Source organism: Lactuca sativa, chromosome 2 (assembly GCF_002870075.4).
Source record: "Lactuca sativa cultivar Salinas chromosome 2, Lsat_Salinas_v11, whole genome shotgun sequence".
Lineage (NCBI taxonomy): Eukaryota > Viridiplantae > Streptophyta > Magnoliopsida > Asterales > Asteraceae > Lactuca > Lactuca sativa.
In genome coordinates this window covers 230,202,650-230,222,369 of record NC_056624.2, presented here as the reverse complement: position 1 = coordinate 230,222,369, position 19,720 = coordinate 230,202,650, and the positions used below count along the sequence as shown (strand labels likewise).

Sequence of the window (19,720 nt, the reverse complement as noted above, 5' to 3'; positions counted from 1 at the left end):
ATTCGATTCGTTACAGGTTTCTCATATTTGTACACAAACTCAAACTTAATAATTAAGATAAAAAATTAATTGCTCGATTACAGTTGGGACTCCAACTAGAGCTCAAAAAGGAATTATATTATCTAAATTTAATTTAATTAAGAAATGTCGATAGGCCATTTATTTTTCAAAACCATAATATAAGTTTTTAAAGGTAGATTTGTTTTCGTTATGATAAATATTCATTTTACTTAGCCCTAAAAAGGCTAAAATTAATGTCTCTTTATCATTTACTATTTTTGTTTCTCCTATGCATGGAAATGGACGGCGACTATTGACTACGAAATAATCCACAAGTCAAGCTACGGTATGGGTACTTTCTCTACAAATACGAATGCTGTGTTAGTTGTTGGCTCTATCGTCAATGGCGACCATGATCGGCAATATCAGTCCCTCCGCCGGCAGATCGCCGATCTTCATCGACGCACCGACAATCCGGTCAGTTCTCCCCTACCGATCCCTAATTAACCACCTCCAAACATCTCTCGCTGCTGCCTCCTCCGTAATCCAATCCCCGATTCGCCATTCGCACCAAACGTCCTCGTCATCCACCCTCCTCCTCATGCCCTCATGGTCTCTCTCCTCAACGACCCTCCCCTACATCGGCGTCAAACTAGTCACAACCCATCCCAACAACTCCGCCCTAAACCTACCTGGAGTCCATGCCAGTTACGTCCTCTTCAACTCCGTCACCGGCGAAACCCTAGCATCAATGGACGGAACCGAACTCACTCTCCGCCGTACAGCATGTGTCTCCGCCGTCGCCTCACACTATCTCTCCAACAAAAACTCTCGAGTTTTGCTATCTGTCGGCGCCGGATCGTTAGCTCCGCACTTGATCAAAGCTCACCTAACAACACGCCCGGGCATCAATCATGTCATGATCTGGAACCGAACTTCACAAAAATCGAAAAAACTGGTGGAAGAAATCGGTAAGGAAAGCGGAATGGAAGGCGTACGGTTTGAAGTTTGTGAAGATATAGCTCCGGCGGCGGCAATGGCGGATATAGTGAGCTGTGCGACGAATTCCGAGACGCCGCTGGTTTTGGGGAAGTGGTTGAAGGCAGGAGCGCATTTGGATCTGGTTGGATCGTATAAGCCGTCGATGATGGAATGTGATGATGAAGCTGTGAAGAGAGGTAGGGTTTTTGTGGACAATGAAGCGGCGTTGGTGGAGGCCGGAGAGTTGGTGGGAGCGTTTGAGAGAGGCGTGATGAAGGAAGATGAAGTTGCAGGTGATCTGGTAGGGTTGATTAAAGGGGAGAAGATTGGGAGAAAAGAGGAAATCGAGAATACTGTGTTTGTATCAGTTGGGTCAGCCGTTGTAGATCTGTTGAGTGCTCAATTAGTATACGAGACCATAACAACCAAACGGAGTAATTAATGACATGATACAACAACAATACAATAAAATTAGATGATTGTTAAAGTGTTGGCTTACAATCTTTGTAGATTATAAAGAATGATGAAAACAAGCAGCAAAAAATGGCTTGCTATGTACACAATAAGCACAAAGGTTTGCCTACGATTTTTATTAGAGTTCTGTTTGATGTGCTTCTTTCTGCTTCTGTTGCTTGCCTGGGATTCTTGGAAATAGTAGATTATTCAACTGTCTCTCTGCACTGTACTCCGAAGAGGCCTGCATAACCCAAAAAGTGATGTTGTTACATGTCTTTTTTAGTATAACTTAAATTTAGGAGAAGTTGGTAATTTACCTTCTTTTTAAATGCAAAGCGCAATGTTTGAACTTGTCTTCCAGAACAAACTCTTACATCGAATCCCAAACTGTCAACGCCAATAACAGCTACCTCCTGTCATTAGTTGCACACATTATCATCTTCCTCACACACAACAATTATTATAAAGAATCTTCTAGAATGTTTAAAGATGAAGCAAATATGTGTTACCTCCACTTGAATACCCTTACATCGCCAACACAACGATTTAAGGGCTATTGTTGTCTTTTCTCCACCAGATTTGAGACGAGATATGATTTTTGCAGCTGAATGCGCAATAGCATCGGGTCGTGCCCTTCTAAAATCTTCCACTTCAACAAAAGTCTGTAAAACATATTTTATATTTTTGGCCCTAAGTATAGCTGTTTTTTGCAATTTTGGTCCTTATTGAGGTTCTCTTATACTATGTTTTTGGTCCCTGTTTCAAGTTATTTGGAGATTTTCGGTCCCCGAATTTTCGCAAACTGTCATCTTACTTGGAATAGGGACTAAAAATGTCATAAAAACCTCAAATAAGGACCAACATTGCAAGACAACTTTAAGAGATCTATACTCAAGGACCAAATATGTAATATCAATATCCCAAAATACCTGATTCCCATGTGCTGAGATCAAATGGATTTTGACCATCTCTAGCTTATAGTATGAAGTCCCATTTCCTGAGACTTGATCTTTCTGTAGTTCCTGTTCTGCATTCAAATCATCTTGAGATGAATGCCTATGGCCATTCACAACACCTAAATCTTCTTCTTCTTCTTCTTCTGAGATTTGATTTTCTTCTTCATTGTTAGATTGGTCATCAAAAATCTGTTTGTTGATTACAGAATTATCTTCAACAAATGCAGATCTTAGAAGCCCTTGAATCGCAAGACCAGCTGGAGGCTGGTCCATGTAATCAACCGGATCATCGGATACAAACTGAGAAAGGATTTTACCCAAAAACATCAAATTTTATTAAATATAATCGTCCAGATTAAGTGCTTAACCCATATAAAGCCTTTTAAAGTACAAACAAAACAACCCCTTCTTACCTCTGCCATCTGTTTGGCAAAATGCATTGGATGGGAAGACCGCATGGTTTCCAATTTTGCCCAGTCACCAAGGGATCCATCAGAATCCTCATCATCTTCCTCATCTTCTAGAAGCGAAACCCATTCCTATGAAATGTAGGCATGATAAATAACGATTATAGTAACCGTTTTTGATGTGAGAGAAAAACAAATAAAGAAATGAAACCATCACATTTTCATATCCACCACTGTCATCGTCTTCATCCTCATCGTTGTCATCATCATCATCATCATCAGATCCACTATCTTCATCATCAATTTCCTCCATATCGAAATCTGACTCTAATTGACCTATCAACTCCATCTCACTCACCATTTCAGTTGTATCTAAGCCTATTATGACTTGCTGCATTGAGTTTGATTCATTAATTAACTTGAAATTGGATTCAATTCAACGGTCTTAACTGAAATCTAAACCCTTAAATTCAAGTTCCTTACTACAAGGGTATCCTCGGAAGTAAGAGTTTGAAGAATGTCTTCATCGTTTTTCACTCGGAAATATATATCTGAGAGGCATTTATAACAAGTAATTTAGTACAAAGATTGGTTAACATTATCAAATATGATAGGGGGATATTGACAGTGTGACTTACTTCCATGTTCATCAGTTACATAAGGCAAATCTGGCCAGAAGATATTCTCATGGCCTCCATCACCTATCAGACCTGAGAACATAAGCATTGCTTTGCTGTTTACCTGACAAAATGACATGTTTGCAATCAATATCATACATTCATATGTGATGGGACATCTTCAGTGCAGGGATGATCAAAAAAATGTTCTATTTTACCAGTTACCACACATGTTTCTAGATGGAGGCGGATGGGATTTTTGATCCTAACATTTGAATTTCTCTAATAAAGATCTAACTACAATGAAATTTCCAAATTAAGCTGCTTTTCAAATTTCAACAAAATATTGGTAGAATTACCTCAATAACAGTCCTGCTAGTTTCAGCAGGTCCAAGTATAGCGTCTCCATTCTCATCCGATTCTTCAGAATCCGAAATGTCCTCAGACGGATGATACCGTTGTGGCTTCGCTTGTTTCACTGGACCTGAAAGCTCCTCCGCCGAAGCTCTAATTATGTTCTTCGTAAAATTGTTCCTTCTCGTAATCTTGTTGCTGACAAAAAAACCAATGCAAAACACACTTTTCAATACTGTTATCCCCAAAATCCTCTAGCTTTCGTTAATTTAGTAAGCTCGTTCATTTATGAGCTCAAGCTAAGCTCATGTTCAACATTTACCAGCTGATAATCAAATTCAGATAGATTTAAAAGCTTATAAGAGACAATAAAATAATTTACTTCCAGCAAAAGATAAAGCAAAAAAGCTTAATTTGTACGAAATCAATACCAAGGAATGACGAAGCTGCGGGAGTGAGAGAGGAGGCGGCAATCACGAGCAAAACGGCCGGCGGGGATACGGAAGGAGATTGCCGGTTCAATTGCCAGCATTTCCGTGTTCGATTGGAGATCGGTGAAAGAAAGATTCCGTAATCGTCGTTGTCGACCGGAGAGTTCTTTTATTGTGGTTCAGTTTTATCCGATTATATATAAAAGAGTTCTTTTTCCGTAAGGAGGATGGGTGTCTTTTGTTTACGAATATTCTATTTGGGGATGCAAAAAGACCATAAAACCTACCGCGACACAGGAAAATTGAAATTTAAAAAGGAAGCACAAAAATCAAATCATTTCTAAAAGCTAATGGTTTGAAAATTTATACAACTTAATTATACCTTTTGAATTTTGTGAGATTATATATATTTCTAACAATTATGATTATATCTACCGACTTCTCATTTGATTTTATAATGGCTATAAGACACAATCCTAATCATATTCTTAAATCTAAACATTTGTCCACAATCTTTCTCATATTCTTAAATCTAAACATTTGTCCATCATAGGAATTTAACCTCCAACTTCTTGGTTTAACAACACTTTTCTAATAGATCTGATACTACTATGCCAAAAACTTCATCTCCATTGAACCCTTAATCATCACAAACAAAAGCTAAATCTCATAGATTTACGATCCATCATGTGGTTTCTTTGCTAGAACGAAATAAAAAAATTTGAGCTTCAACTTGAGGTTTTTTTGCTAGAACTAAATAAAAATTTGTGTACACTTCACCTTGTGGTTTTTTTGTCAGTACGAACTTAAAGTTTTTATTATACTAGTTTTGAGACTCATATATTACATGTGTTAATTAAAAAAAATTAAATATAAATGTCAAAATATCTGAAAACTTTGAATTTATAAAAAAATAATGATTTATTATAATGTAATTGTTTATCTTTTAAATTTAAACAAATAATTTAAATAAAGAAAAGAAACTAATTAGCTTTAATTTTGAGAATTTTGAAATTAAAAGTAAGTTTATTAGTGAAAATAATATCTATTTATTACTATATTTTTTGCAATTATTACATTAAAATACTATGTGAAATTTAATAAAATAGAAAAAAAAAACTCAGAAAATGACATATGAAAAAAAAATTAAAATAACCACGAAATAAAATTTAACAAATTTAATGAGAATATGATAAATGGCAAAAAAAACATTCATTTATTAGAAAGGATATGAAAAACTCATAATCCAAAAACTATTTTAAATGAATTTTAAAAACTTTTGGAAATTTTTATTATGTATATATTTCAAAATATACAATTACTTAATAATTTCATTACAAAAACTACAAATTCTAACTTTTAGCTGTAAGCTAGTTTTGATAAATATGGTTACCATTTATACATAAATAAATTTCTATCCTTGGCGATTTGCCTATAATCAAACACCCTACCCAAAAAGAAAATAACTTCCCAATTCCAAGGAACCCTATACTATACAATCTCCAGCGAAACCAGGGGAAATCTTAGCTTTCTTTCTCGCGCGCGCGTTCGCCGTTTATCCTCTAAAATATACGACTACAGAACTCATCAACCACATCGCAATAAATCTGTTCTGGTCACTACTTCAATGCTTGTCTTGTGAAACTCTGCCTCCCACCGTTCGGAGGTATATCTACGTACAATTCAAGTACTTCCAGTATTCTAGAATTTTAGGACTCAATTTGAGTCTTCGCCTGATAACAGAGTATTAGAGCGTCTGATGTGCTTTATATATGTATGCACATAAGGTGTTTGGTATTTTGCCTACGAGTTTACTCTCAATGTTTCTGTATAATTTATTTTTGAATTGAACTCGGGAATCTAAATTATGCATATCCTTGCTTTCAACTTTGCCCGGATATGGAGTTGTAATTACTTTTTCTTTCAGTTTTCTTGATAGGATGCTTATGTTGAGGTATTATTCTCCACCGGATTTCATCGGAAGATTGCCATTCCTTAAATTCCCAAAGACAGTTAGCAACTGTGTGGTAAGCCTCATTCCTATCCATTACTTTGGCATGGAATTATAGGGCTATTTGGACGTGCGTTCTAGAATTGATCATTGTAACGCTTAAAATCAAAATCAGTGATCAGATAGAACAAATATAAAGTTAGGTTGGTAATTTATATTTACCCTAAAAATTAGGTTTTTTTAGCTACAATTATTTAACTTCATCTCAAAAATATGCAGTCTTTCTTTATGAATTGCCATTAATTCCCTGTGTTTGGCCACCTAAGTAAGGTTAGGGGTTACCAATAGAAGATCGATGTTAAATCAATTTGAATTGAGTATGAATTTTTACAGTTGGTACTTTTAACTACTTCATGCTCTTGTCTTCTTTTTCACAAAATTTGTCACAAATTTCAGGTATGTGCAGCTAAAGGCCCTCGACCAAGATATCCACGAGTCTGGAAAGTCAAACCAAAAATAGGAACTGTTTCCAAATCATTGAAACTTGTTGAATGTGTAAGTTATTTTTCTCAATCTGATTGTTAGTTTTACAATAAATACTTGTATAATATCAACACCATTGTGTACCAGATAAAGGAATTATCAAATGTCAAAGAGGAAGTCTATGGGGCTCTTGATTCTTTCATTGCATGGGATTTGGAATTTCCTTTAATCACAGTGAAAAAGGCTTTAAAAACACTCGAACGCGAGAAGGAATGGAAAAGAATAATTCAGGTACAAAGTTATAACTTCAAAAAAAAAAAAAATTGTTTTTATAATGTTGTTTCCTTTTAAGTAATTTGTTAAATCCTTTCCTTGGGTTAAAGGTGACCAAGTGGATGCTGAGTAAAGGTCAAGGAAGAACAATGGGGAGCTATTATTTGTTACTATATGCTTTAGCAGAAGATGGAAGAATTGATGAAGCTGAAGAGCTATGGACACGGTTATTTTCTGATAATTTAGAAAGTATGCCTCGAATATTCTTTGATAGAATGATTTCTATTTATTTTCGGCGGCATTTGCATGACAAGATGTTTGAGGTAATTTTGTTCTCTGTAATCATTAATTTGGAACATACTAAGGTAGTGTTTAAACTATGAATAAATCATATGACTATTTTTTTTTCTTTTACATTAATTTGGCATTAGGTTTTTGCTGACATGGAAGAGCTTGGAATCCGACCAACTGTATCGATAGTTAATATGGTGGGAGAGGTGTTCCAAAAACTAGGGATGATGGACAAGTACCAAAAGCTGAAGAAGAAATACCCGCCACCAAAATGGGAGTACAGATATATTAAAGGAAAACGTGTTAAAATTCGGTCACAAAATCTTAGAGAACCCCCCGAGAATTATAAGAAGGAGGTGGATGAAACTACAGAGTCGAATTCAGATGAATCTCAATTGGATGCAAGTGAGGTCTCAGAAGTTGATGATGATGAACTTGATGAATCAGAAATATCTCCTTCAGAATCGTGATTAAAGATGATATTTTGGTACTCTTTAACTCTGGTGTAGTTTGTTTGGTGAGAGTAGGGGCATACAGTTGTTGTATCATGTGTTGTTTGGTAATAGAACTTCAAAATATGTTAGTAAATAGTTGTGTGGTTGTCTTCTCATGCTCATAACTGATCATATATATTACACTTGATGCTAACACGACACGAATAATAACACGTCTGTAGCTATATTATATAAAAAAACAAATTTACATGAGTTTATATTAAAGTATAGTACATGAAAAACTAACTTCTTAAAAGATATTAATTCGTGTCTTTTACCGTTTATATGGGTTGTGTGTTTGACAAATTTTATCTATGTCTTGTATGTGTTTAAACAGACAAATTTGTGTTTGACCGTATAAGATATGAAAAATGAATTTGAAATACGTGTCGACACGAATAAACACAGAACATAAGTTTTCAAAACTCATATATGAAAAACGTGTGTTGTGTATTGAATTGTCAGTGTCTAACAAATACTCATTTCAATTTGGACATGAACTAAAGCTACAGCAAAATATTGCCAAAATGATTCTTCTGCAAAAATAAAACTAGTTGATCCAATATAGAGAAAACATTAAACAGGGACCTATAATTTGGAGTCGGGGTTTTAATGGGTTTAATGTAAGAGTATAAGTATATTTTGTTGTATGTATATATATATATTAGGTTTAAACCCGTGGAAACCACCGGTTGAGAAAAAAAAACATTTTTCATAATTTTAAATTGTAATGATTAAAAAAAAATACAAAAAAAATTATTAATCATGAGAGATGAAGGGTTAGATAACTAATCTTATAAACCTAAAAATAAACATAAAAAATATATACATATACATGTAAATACAAAACTACACTAAATTTTCAAAAACCCACTAAAATTACATAACCATGAAAGGATAGAAATAAACCAACCCTTACACAAAAAATTATAGTAACATAAACAAAATGTAATGAAAAAAAAAACCCAAATAAAGTCATTTGGTCAATGTGTTTACGTGAATGACAAAAAATAAATATTGATATTAGGGAGTAAGTGAAAACCAGAATTGTTGAAGATACAAAAGCAAAAAGATTTTTTTTTTTTTTTTTTTTTTTTTTAATCTTGAAGATACTGAAAGTTGCAAAGATTTAGGGGGTGTTTGGATAGGAAAAAAAAGAGTGCTTATTGCTTATTCCCACAATAAGCTAATTTTAGTGTTTGGATAAAATCCAACTTATTAGGCTAAATAAGCTAATTTTAATAAGCATATCTCCCCATGCTTATTGCTTATTGCTTATTCCCACCACAAATAAGCTATAAGCAATAAGCTAAAAATCTAATCCAAACACCCCCTTAATTTGAAAAATAATACGTAGCAATAATTTTCTTTATTTTTACTTTTTTTACAATGGAGAGAACTTGAAAACCTTAATCGACAACTTAAAAAAAATCAAGATTTAAGTGGCATACGCCTCGATGTCTGGTTGCTATCACTTCACCACTGATAATGGGTCTCATTTTTTTGTTTCTTGTACTCAGCAGAAAGCCAAAAGTCCCAAAAAGCTCTTAATGGGTTAAGTCAAGTTGTCCAAAACATAGATTTGATCCGTAGGCAAGGTCTTAACCAATAAAGTTGCCAACTTTACTCTATTACATGCATTAATGGGACTCAACACTTAAAAAGAATGTTAAATAGGGTCTTAATACTTACATGAACCAAAATCTTCCATAAAGTTTGTATTTTTATGAACAGTGGACCTTATTGGAGCTTAGATCTAGCATCTATTACTTCTAGAGTAGATCAAAAGCTCATCTTTACATCAAAAGACTCAAAAATGCCCAAGAACACCATAAAATAGATCTAACATAGATAATCATCAAGGTATGAGCTTTTTACCTTAAAAAGCTTGCAAATGAGAAGATACTCCTAGATCTTCAAGCTCAAGCCCTCCTCCAAGTGTTCCTCCTCTTCTTCTTCTTTACCACAAAACACCTACAATTCACTTTTCAAGCTCAAAAATCACCACAAGCTCTTAGGGTTTTGATCACGGGTTTAAAGGGATGGAGCATGAGGATAATAGGGTTTGATGTTGAGCTAAGGAGCTTAAATAGGGTCCAAGACCCTAAATTAGGGTTTGCATGAAACTGCAGTACGCCTTATGTACTCTTAGTACGTTCAACGTACTCTCACTGATGCTTGCAATCCTTCTCCCTAGTACGCCCAGCGTACTCCATATGTATGCCCCATGTACTAGGGTTAGCCTTAAACACTACCAACTTCCGAAGGCCATAACTTATTCGTTATAAATCCGTTTCTGACGATCCTTAAAAGCACGAACTGCCACTTTATCAATGTACTCCTTGGATCCAAAACCCAAACCAAACAACCAGATCATCTAAATTACATTAACCACATCCAAATGGTTCTAAATATATCTTTCTGTAAAGGCCCTATGCCTAATGATAACCGATCTTTGAGCCACAACCCCGAATTAGGAAACGATTCAGAACAGGGTGTTACAACTCTCCCCCACTTAAATTAGATTTCGTCCTTGAAATCACTCCACACCGCCCTCCTGGAAACCAACGCTCTGAACAAAACCTTATAGTGATAAACAAATCACTGATCCCATAATTGTCGATCCAATACGTTACTTCTATAATTTCGAAGCCCCATAACTTGCCTGACCTCCACACAGGTAGAACCATTCCAAAACACAATCATAAGGGTCTCCTTTCTACCATCAGAACTGAAAACAACCTTTTAACCCTAAACCTTCCAACTGATAACCCAACATACAGATTCCTTAATCCCCAATTTAAGGATGGATCCTATGATTTCAGTAGTACGGGCCCAATACTACCTTCCACACATATCCATACTTTCCTTAAGAATCATCACGAATCCTCTAAGTCACATTCTCAAACTGATTCTCCAAGTACTCGCTAAACAACGTAACTAAACCCACTGAAACACTTCCTAGGCTTTCCTAGGTTTCTGACCTCACCCTGTCATCAGTTGCTGAAGAACTCCCCATAATGTTAGTGTAACATCCAAAAATATGGTCCCAAAATTTTGAATTTAAATAATAGATAAAATAGTAACTTTCCATATCATCCAAACATTTGAAATAAACCAGTGTATCAATTTGTCATAAATCAGAGTAAAACATCATAACAAAATCCCAATGGTGTATGCAATGAAGTCATCCGGAGCTCTTCCCCTTGGAACCAAAAGTACTTAAAACATAAACTGAAAACCGTAAGCACAAAGCTTAGTGGGTTCACCCAAAATACCACATACCAAACATACAATAAACATATAGCAGGCCCCGCCTGGTCATGGGACTCCGTCCGGTCATCGGGCCCTGCTCGGTTATCGAGCTGAGCTAGGAAAGCATATAAACACATACACATGTAATATACACATCATACAAATAGTCATCGGGCTTCCCCTGACCTCGGACCTTAGTCCAAAAGCATATAAACTCAAGTACATACAAGAGTCACAAAGATAGCTAGCATTCTATCAACATAACATAAACATGGGTTGGCATTGGTGCCTTCGACCCACTAAACCCGGTAAGAAAACTCACCTCGAATGTTGAATGATAACTGGATAAGTCCCGACCCCAGAAATCAGCTCTACTCAACCCCTAAACAGAAACAATCCCTTAGATATCGATCAATAATTCAAAACCCCTTAAAGGTCAAACGTGGTCAAAGTCAAAGTCAACGTTTCGAGTTGACTCAACTCGTCGAGTTTCCCCATTAATCCACAGAATCGCAAAAAGTCGATCCAACTCGTTGAGTTTACCCATGAACTCGTCGAGTTTCCCCTTTAATCAGCAGAATCGGGAAAAATCGATCCAACTTGCCAATTTCACCCATGAACTCACCGAGTTTCTTCAGGAATCACACCTCTTAATCTATTAAGTTACCAATCTTAAAACTAAAAGGTCCACCACTCAGATCTGAACCAAAATTTCGACTAGAAGGGTAAAGTTTCCAACTTTACCTTAAGAACCATCCTAATGGGTACATAACCCAAACCCTAAGCTTAAAAGGTTAAGGCTTAAACAATAAGCACTTATTCACTAAAACAAGGCCCCAAAATACATATATGGTCCTTAAAGGCTGCAAACACACGTAAAGTTTCCAACTTTACTCTCAAGTATGCTTAGAAGGCTCAACTTTACTCTCAAGTATGTTTTGTGGGATCTTCTTTGCCCCACTACTTACTCTATTGATAATATGTAGCTTTGATCGATAATTCTAACTTGAATGCTAGGCCAAGTGCTTTAATGCGGTGATCATTATCGGTTTTTAGTTATTATGGAAGTGTCACAACAACTCTTTTCTTAGAACGCTCGATCCAAAGAAAACATATAGTTTTGACGATAATGTTTCTAGATTGTCAATATGATCAAAAAAATGTAACCGGATAGGTTGGTTGCAAAATATGTATATTTGTATTATATTTTTGTAATGTTCATATGCTAACTCATTGTTAGTTTTTTCTTACTAAAATTATGGTGATTAAAAGAAAATCAATAAAGAGTTAATCTTAGCAACACATCCAGCACTTGATGAAGATTTACGGTGTGTTTGGCACAAATTTTTTGGAAGCGTTTGGGAGCTTCTAGCTTTTAACTGTTGATAAAACGCTCTATTTTAAACAAAAAGCTTCGTTTGGTAGTACGAGCGTTTAGCTTTTAGTTTTAACAAAATGCTCCGATTCTAAAAGCTACTTCATATAACGTTTAACAAAACGCTCCTGAATTTTTGAAATCAATTTCCATAATTACCTTTAAAAATATATTTATATATTTATTTATTTTTAATCAATTGTCCTTTTATGTAATTTTATATATTTCAAAAGCTTCCAGCTACTTTTTCCAAACATTTATATAACAAATAAAAGGTACAGCTTTCCGCTACCAGCTATCTGCTACACGCTACCAACTACCCGCTAGCAGCTAACCGCTACCCACTTCCAGCTAACAGTTACTTTTGTCAAACACGCTCTTACTACTATGATAAAAGAAAATCTAGACATGTTTATCTTTTTTTATATAATATACATAGAATAAAATCTTATTGTACTTATGTAACTCATTAATTTAAAGGGATAAATTTGATGATATTTATTGATTTACTTTCTAGTTTTGTTATAACATATTAAAAATTGTTTGATTGTACCTTTTTATAGTTGGGTAGAAGAATATGGTGTCGATGGTTATCCCAAACCTATATTTTATTTGAATGGGGAAAGATTTGGTTTTTTTTCTCTTTCTGTAAGTGGAGTATAGAATTTCAAGAAAAGGAATGTGAAGATTGCTAAGTAGTTTATGGGTTAAAAGTACATATTACTGGTAACATATTTTCGATTAATTACTATTTTTTGTAACATAATAAGATATATAGTTGTGCCAAATTATAGTAGATCCATTACAACTATTATATTTTTTGTAAAAGAATTACATGTACTTTTGGGGGTGATCCTTAGCATGCTACAACCATATTGGGCAGAATTAGAAAAAAAATCAAAATTAAAAAATTTAGTGTGCAAGTATGTTTTATATATAGAAGTTTATTTTTTATATCTTATAAAATAAATTAACTAAAATATATCTTTGTATTTTTCATTAATATTTACAACTTATTTATTTCAAGGCAAGTGCCCATGATGTGGTCTCAAACCCAACCCAACCCCATTACCACTAAACGTGGCCCAACCCAACCCCATCTTATCCCACCAATGTTTCACAACACTAACAACCTTTGAGACTAAAGAGTCAACCAAGTTGTGTAACCTCTTTTGCGACATTCATGTATTCTATTTATTATTATATTTGAAAGTTACTACACTTTTCTATTCTTATTTTAGATGTTTTCGACGTTTTTCTTTTCCTGTTACAATTTTCTATTATTATTTTGGAGGGCCATTCTATTCATTTTAATTTAGGTTGTTTCTTTTTGGTATTTTCGTGAAACGGAAAGAAAAGGTTTAAAAACATATTTAATTCATAGATTTATGCATGTGTTATTAATGAGTGAGAGAGAAAGGAAATGATTCCCGAAAATGGGGTGGGATTCACTTCCGGAAAAATCTACAAAAGTTGGGAGCACCTATAAAGTGGGACCATTACACAGAAAATCCTACTGGGCCATTCACAAAAGTAATGAAAAGCTTGTTTAATGTTTATACAAAAAGAGAGAGTTTATATATGCACAATTATAAGATTAAACTTTGAAAATGTTTTTGTGTATCTTGTTATATTTAGTTTGAGTTTTTTTTTCAGAAAATATTAATTATTTCTTTTTGAACGGCTGAATATTATAATAGTTAGCAGAAGTCAGTAGAAAGACAATATATTACTAAGTAATAGCCAAGATAAAGCATTGCAAATGCTTAATTCATTTAACTTTAAGTATACTAAATTTTTAAACAAACCAATTTAAAGAAAAAAAAGGACACTACTATCAAATATCATGGTCGCACCTGTACCCATAACAAATCCTCCATCTCATCTTTAGTGTTGTGCCAAGCATTTGAAACTAAAATCAATCGGTTTATTCTTTTGTGAATTATCTTGTAAAATGATGTAATTTTTTTTTTGTGTGAATGATGAAAAATATTAAATAAAGAAAGTTTTACATAAACTTAGCGGGTAAACGAGCAACAAACTATGCCGCAATCCCTTTTTGGATGACAAAATTAATTCTTTTAAAAATATCTATAGACTTGAGAGTCATAACATTACTATACATGATCCGTTAAACCCTATTGAGTAGCTCCACAACTTCTGGCGCAAGGAAACTAAAAGTATCAAATGCAAATGGTATAAACGTGTGTTGATTTTTCATGTATGGGTTCTCATGTTTTGCCACTTTGCTTGATGCAACTTTTAAAGCAGCTTGTCCCACAGTGAAAACCCCACTCCCCAAGCCTATAAGAGGGAAAACCCATGTTAGATCCACACATGCATGTTTTCCTCCAGCCCATCCAAATACTGAAACATCAGCTGACATAAGTGTCAATATTCATTCCAACGAGTCAGTTAGAAAATTCATAGGTGTCTCTTTATTGGCAGAAACCCCAGCGCCTAAATATGTCGAAAAGAACATCGCTAACCAGATCGTGTCGGTATTTGAAACCTGGGAGCTCTTTGCAATGAACTGCATGCTCCCATAAGGAGTCCAAGCATGCCTTGCGACAAACATGACGAGTCTCGTCAACCAGAAATAAATGGATTATAAGACGATACTTGAGGATGACACGATACTCCGCTAGCGACATATGCTGACCCAGGTCGTAAATAGGAATAATTATAAGAAAATCCAGAGCATGTGGGGCCTTTAGACACTTGCTTTCTGCCTAATCGTCATGTCGAAGTGAATTTCCATGTCTTGGACAATTTTACTAAAAAAGGCACTCGCCAATGAATGTTGGGCTTTTGGAGGGGCGGTGTCTTTATTAGTGAAACCACTGAAATCAAAGCCTGGAATCGTATCACGAAGACAAGCCAAAGCTCAAACATAATCTGAATCCATACCACATATGTCGCTATTTTGTAAGATGTGGTCTTGTAACACCCACGATTGAGCTCGTGAGGCCACAAAAGCATAGGAAGCCTCTACTGCTGAGTACAACCCCAAACCACCGAGCCTAATTGGTAACAAAGCCAGTTGCCATTGAAGGTCTCCAAACGACGAACCCCGTAAACCACAATGTCCTCAATCAACTCATGTAACCTTTATCAAAACACAAAGAAGCCTCATCCATGTGAACGAATTGACACGTTCTCAGGCCAAAGAAAATTTTGGCGATGCCCATGCAAGATCGAAGCAAAATGAGTTCACTCTGGAGGTCATGTAACTGTGGTAGAAGGTGCATCAAATCAACAACATTGACAACCCTCTTCATGACTAACTCACTAATAAAACCCGCATCTCTACTAGCAGCTCCCTCAAAAAGCTTCACCCCTACTCACGGTCGCCCAATGATGTAATTTGTTCGTACATGCTTTCCATACTTCCTTCGTAACCTTGATTAGCATTTCTGAAAACAATAAGAAAATTCATGAATTATGATTAAATTTAAATCTAGGCTCATATCATTTGAATATGGTGGTGGTGCATGGCAGTTTTAGATGGTGGTGTTGAACGAAACTTTTGGGTGGTTGTGGTGGTGGTGTGAGAAAAGATTATATAAACTATTAAATTAAATAAAAAACAAAATATAAATATATAAATAACAAAAAAGATAAAAATATCAATTTATCAATTACTTAAAGATAATCATCTAGCAAAGTTACTATTACTGTCCGAAGTGAATGGATTTTAAAATCATAGTGTATATATATATATATATATATATATATATATATATATATATATATATATATATATATATATATATATATATATATATAAGTTAGTTTTCTTTATAAATTTTTGTGATTAGGACCATTAGGTCCATAAATAAGTTTTTAGAAAATCTCGTAATATGTTTGTTACATATTTAGGTTTGTAGATTAAGTATGAGGTGGCAACAACAAGGTTGTTGAAAAAGCTCATTTCTTATTGATGCTAATAATTAAATCACTAATAACTTTATAGCATTATTATTCACATGATGACATGAATCAAATAAATACATGTAGTCACAAATCAGGCTCTCCTTATTTATTAGGTTAATGGTGTAATTGGTGGGATATGGTCCAGACCCACCAACACATACATACAAATACAATCAATTCGCATTGTTGGCTTGGTGAAAGCAAAGCAGAAAGCGGCCCCTCTTTTGACTTTTTTTTCTATTATATAAAAAAGTCAACCCTAAATCAGCATAAACTGTTTGTTACACTGTGATTCCATTAGTCCCGACACACCACCATACGTCTCTCTATATATATAACCCACATACAAATTAACTCATACACCGTCACCCACCCTTTCTCTCTCTACAACTTAAGTCAGCGCCACCATCGGCCGGTGGACTCTCTCCTCCTTTGCCGGAGAAACTGTTGTATTATATATATACGTGAGTTGAATAACTAGTTCTAGTTGTTAATTCTCATTTCTATTAATTCTTTTGTTTATATGGATGGCGAGTGGGATTTGCATGCGGTGGTGAGGAGCTGCGCCACCACAACCACGGCAGACGTGAAGAATACCACCGTCGAGGATTACGATGACGGTTCTTATAACTTGGAAAGTTTAGCTTCTGGGAACGAGGAGAGAAACACTTTTGTATATCCGAGTTTTGCTAACGTTTCCGGAGGATTGGAGGATGTTTACAAGGCAGGCTGTGGTCAGCCGGCCGGCGCAAAACCAGCGACCTCCGCAGCCATTGATCTCGATATTGTAGAAGGATTTGTTCACGAACAACTCCCGATGTTGACAGATTCTCATTCCTTTTCCATGCACACCATGAGTTCTCAGTCCACGCGCACCCGAAAAAGGTAGTTATTTACATACTGAAAATGATCACTCTAGTTATTCCATTTTTATTATATTCTACTTGTATTCCTTATTTACATCATTTTTATTTCCATTCTTATTGTAAATTAGGTTTAACTTAATTTTAACCATGATATTAGTTATTTTTAGAGGTGGTAATTATTAGTAAATCACAAAGTTTTACAACTAGCATAAGGAGAGTGATGCTCGATTTAAACATGAGATCGATGTCATATATATGAAGACAAATAGTATTAAAATCTATGGTTTATATATTATTTAGTTAAACAATGGGATATAATTTTTGTAATTAAATGTTGCAACAAAATTTACGTTTGTAGGAAGAACCAGGAGAAGAGGGTGTTTCAGTTGACGCAAGAGGAGTTGAGCAATGATGCGTGGGCATGGAGGAAATATGGTCAAAAACCCATCAAAGGCTCCCCCTTTCCCAGGTTCTCTTCATCTATTACTATTTTCGTTATCGATTTTTTAATGTTCCATTTATATGAACAAATACACAATTTCGACGGATTTTTATTAATTGTTTAATTTGTGTTTTGGAAAATAAAGAAATTATTACAGGTGTAGCACAACGAAAGCATGTGGGGCAAAGAAACAAGTGGAGCGGAGCCCTGTGGACGCAACCATCTTTATAGTTTCATACTCCGGCGAACACATTCACCCTAGACCCACTCACCGGAGTTCTCTCGCCGGCAGTACCAGGAGCAACAAATTCAATACAGACAAACCGCCTGTCTCTGGCAACACTTCCTCAGCTGTTCTTGAACACCCTCCCTGCTCTTCCTCTTCTCCGGCGTATGCTTCAAACTTTTCTCCTACAACGTCTTCTAAGGAAGACGAATGTGAAATCAACGAGGAAAACGAATACGACGAAGACATCCTCATTCCGAATACTGTTATGAATGACGAAATATTAAAAAGGTTCCGAGATCTGAGCGGCGGCGGCGGTAGCAGTGGAGGCGGTGGTAACTTTTAATCTAATCCTCTACCACCAGGTTCGATGGAGGAGGGTGACGACTGAGTATTTGGAAAATTGACTTTCAACTTAAAAAGGTCCTATTAAATAATAGTTTACTTTTATCATATTTAAAAAATAACTTTTGAAGAGATTTTATTTTCTTACAAACAACAAGGATTTTAGAAAGGGTTAAAACGCAAATTTCTTTATTCATACTTCACTTTTTTCAATTTATGTAATGAATGCTTTTTTTCACCGACTTTGCAACATTCTGTAACATTTTGTAGTCTAAATATATATGTAAAATATTAGTAAGGTTAAGTAATCACAATTAGATCTGTCACTCTTGTATGAGAATCTCTGGCACTCTTGATATAGATTCTATGCTTAATCGTATTATTAACGTGATTAATTAATAGCATCATTTCCCAATAGAAGCCGATAAACATAATCGTTGACTCACTGATTAAAGAAGGGTGATGACTGATGAGATAACATCAATATAACACATGATATCACAATATATAAGTTTCTAACTAAGAGGTTATGTGTTCAATTTCAGACATATACTAAATGTGCTGTTAAAAAAAAGTTTCTTGCTTTTTCAAAGTGACTATACAATGAGTGTAATGATTAGAATTGAGAGCAATTAGCCAAGGAGTGTTGCGCCCTAAGTTATCCCTCACATATATGATATAATGAGTTTTAGACAAAATGACATTATTTAAGTAGTTGATCAACAAAATTCCTTGCTTTTTGATGAATGTTTTTTTCATAAAAACGAGGACCTAAATTAAATGAACTTACAATAAACGGTTAATGATTTGTAAGGGTAATAAACTTTTCATTGTATACATATTTATACTAATATGACTGGGTATTTTAAGTTAATGCTTATTTGGTTGGCATCTCCGACTACCTTGATATCTCTATCAAGAATCTAGTAATCTTCTTGGTGTGTTCCATAATAAACCCAAATTTATGGCGGGTTTGTTAAGAACTAAAAAAGAATTGAGGTTCAAATGTATGTGTGTTTTATTTAAATCTCAAATCTCGTAAATTTTCTTAAGAACTCAAGAAATCTTTCGTACTTAAGATCTTGAGTGAAACCCTCTTCACACAAACACATGAACACATACACACAAATTAGTTTTATAGGTTCCAATCATATTTGTGTTCTTGGTGAAACCCTCTTCACACACTTATGACAACACACACATCATATTTTCTTGCATCTAATCACATTTTTGTTTTTGAGTGAAACCACACATATAAACACACATCATATTTCTAGGTTCCAATCAAATTTACGTTCTTGAGTGAAACCCTCTTCATACACATATGATGAACCTAAAAAATCATTCTTGACACATTAGTCAAGTTCTTGTATTGGGAGAGAGAGAGAGAGGGATATAGAGAAAAAAATCGAGATTTGTGGTATTGAGAATGAAGAAAACATGTAAAGTGATTTTTGAGAGAGAGAGAGAGAGAGAGAAAGAGAAAGAGAAGTGAATTTTTCAGGTTGGATGAGTCGTTAGAAAATCTATGTGACAAAAAATGTCATAGTTCTATAATACTTGATCAAAATGATGTTTCAT

The 19,720-nt window shown here is 34.8% G+C and overlaps 4 protein-coding genes across 4 annotated transcripts; 3 read left to right on the top strand and 1 right to left on the bottom strand.

Annotated features, from left to right (window-relative positions):
- Positions 1–201: 201 nt before the first annotated feature.
- On the top strand, positions 202–1,595 carry LOC111888465 (protein SAR DEFICIENT 4). The gene has a single exon (XM_023884635.3). It carries the CDS (start codon positions 404–406, stop codon positions 1,421–1,423), a length of 1,020 nt encoding a protein of 339 aa, XP_023740403.1. The 5' UTR covers positions 202–403; the 3' UTR covers positions 1,424–1,595.
- On the bottom strand, positions 1,429–4,424 carry LOC111888464 (uncharacterized protein At3g49140). The gene is made up of 10 exons (XM_023884634.3): positions 4,203–4,424; positions 3,777–3,969; positions 3,439–3,541; positions 3,284–3,351; positions 3,018–3,191; positions 2,807–2,932; positions 2,367–2,693; positions 1,947–2,099; positions 1,755–1,850; positions 1,429–1,678 (listed from the first exon to the last, which is right to left on the bottom strand). Exons 1-10 carry the CDS (start codon positions 4,301–4,303, stop codon positions 1,574–1,576), a joined length of 1,446 nt encoding a protein of 481 aa, XP_023740402.1. The 5' UTR covers positions 4,304–4,424; the 3' UTR covers positions 1,429–1,573.
- Positions 4,425–5,627: 1,203 nt separating this feature from the next.
- LOC111888455 (pentatricopeptide repeat-containing protein At4g21190) lies at positions 5,628–7,788 on the top strand. Its single transcript, XM_023884625.3, has 6 exons — positions 5,628–5,868; positions 6,130–6,229; positions 6,610–6,708; positions 6,784–6,927; positions 7,020–7,232; positions 7,341–7,788. The coding sequence occupies exons 2-6, from the start codon at positions 6,143–6,145 to the stop codon at positions 7,668–7,670; spliced, it is 873 nt and encodes a 290-aa protein (XP_023740393.1). The 5' UTR covers positions 5,628–5,868; positions 6,130–6,142; the 3' UTR covers positions 7,671–7,788.
- Positions 7,789–16,629: 8,841 nt separating this feature from the next.
- LOC111888454 (probable WRKY transcription factor 27) lies at positions 16,630–18,456 on the top strand. Its single transcript, XM_023884624.3, has 3 exons — positions 16,630–17,145; positions 17,485–17,595; positions 17,714–18,456. Exons 1-3 carry the CDS (start codon positions 16,784–16,786, stop codon positions 18,138–18,140), a joined length of 900 nt encoding a protein of 299 aa, XP_023740392.1. The 5' UTR covers positions 16,630–16,783; the 3' UTR covers positions 18,141–18,456.
- Positions 18,457–19,720: the final 1,264 nt, after the last annotated feature.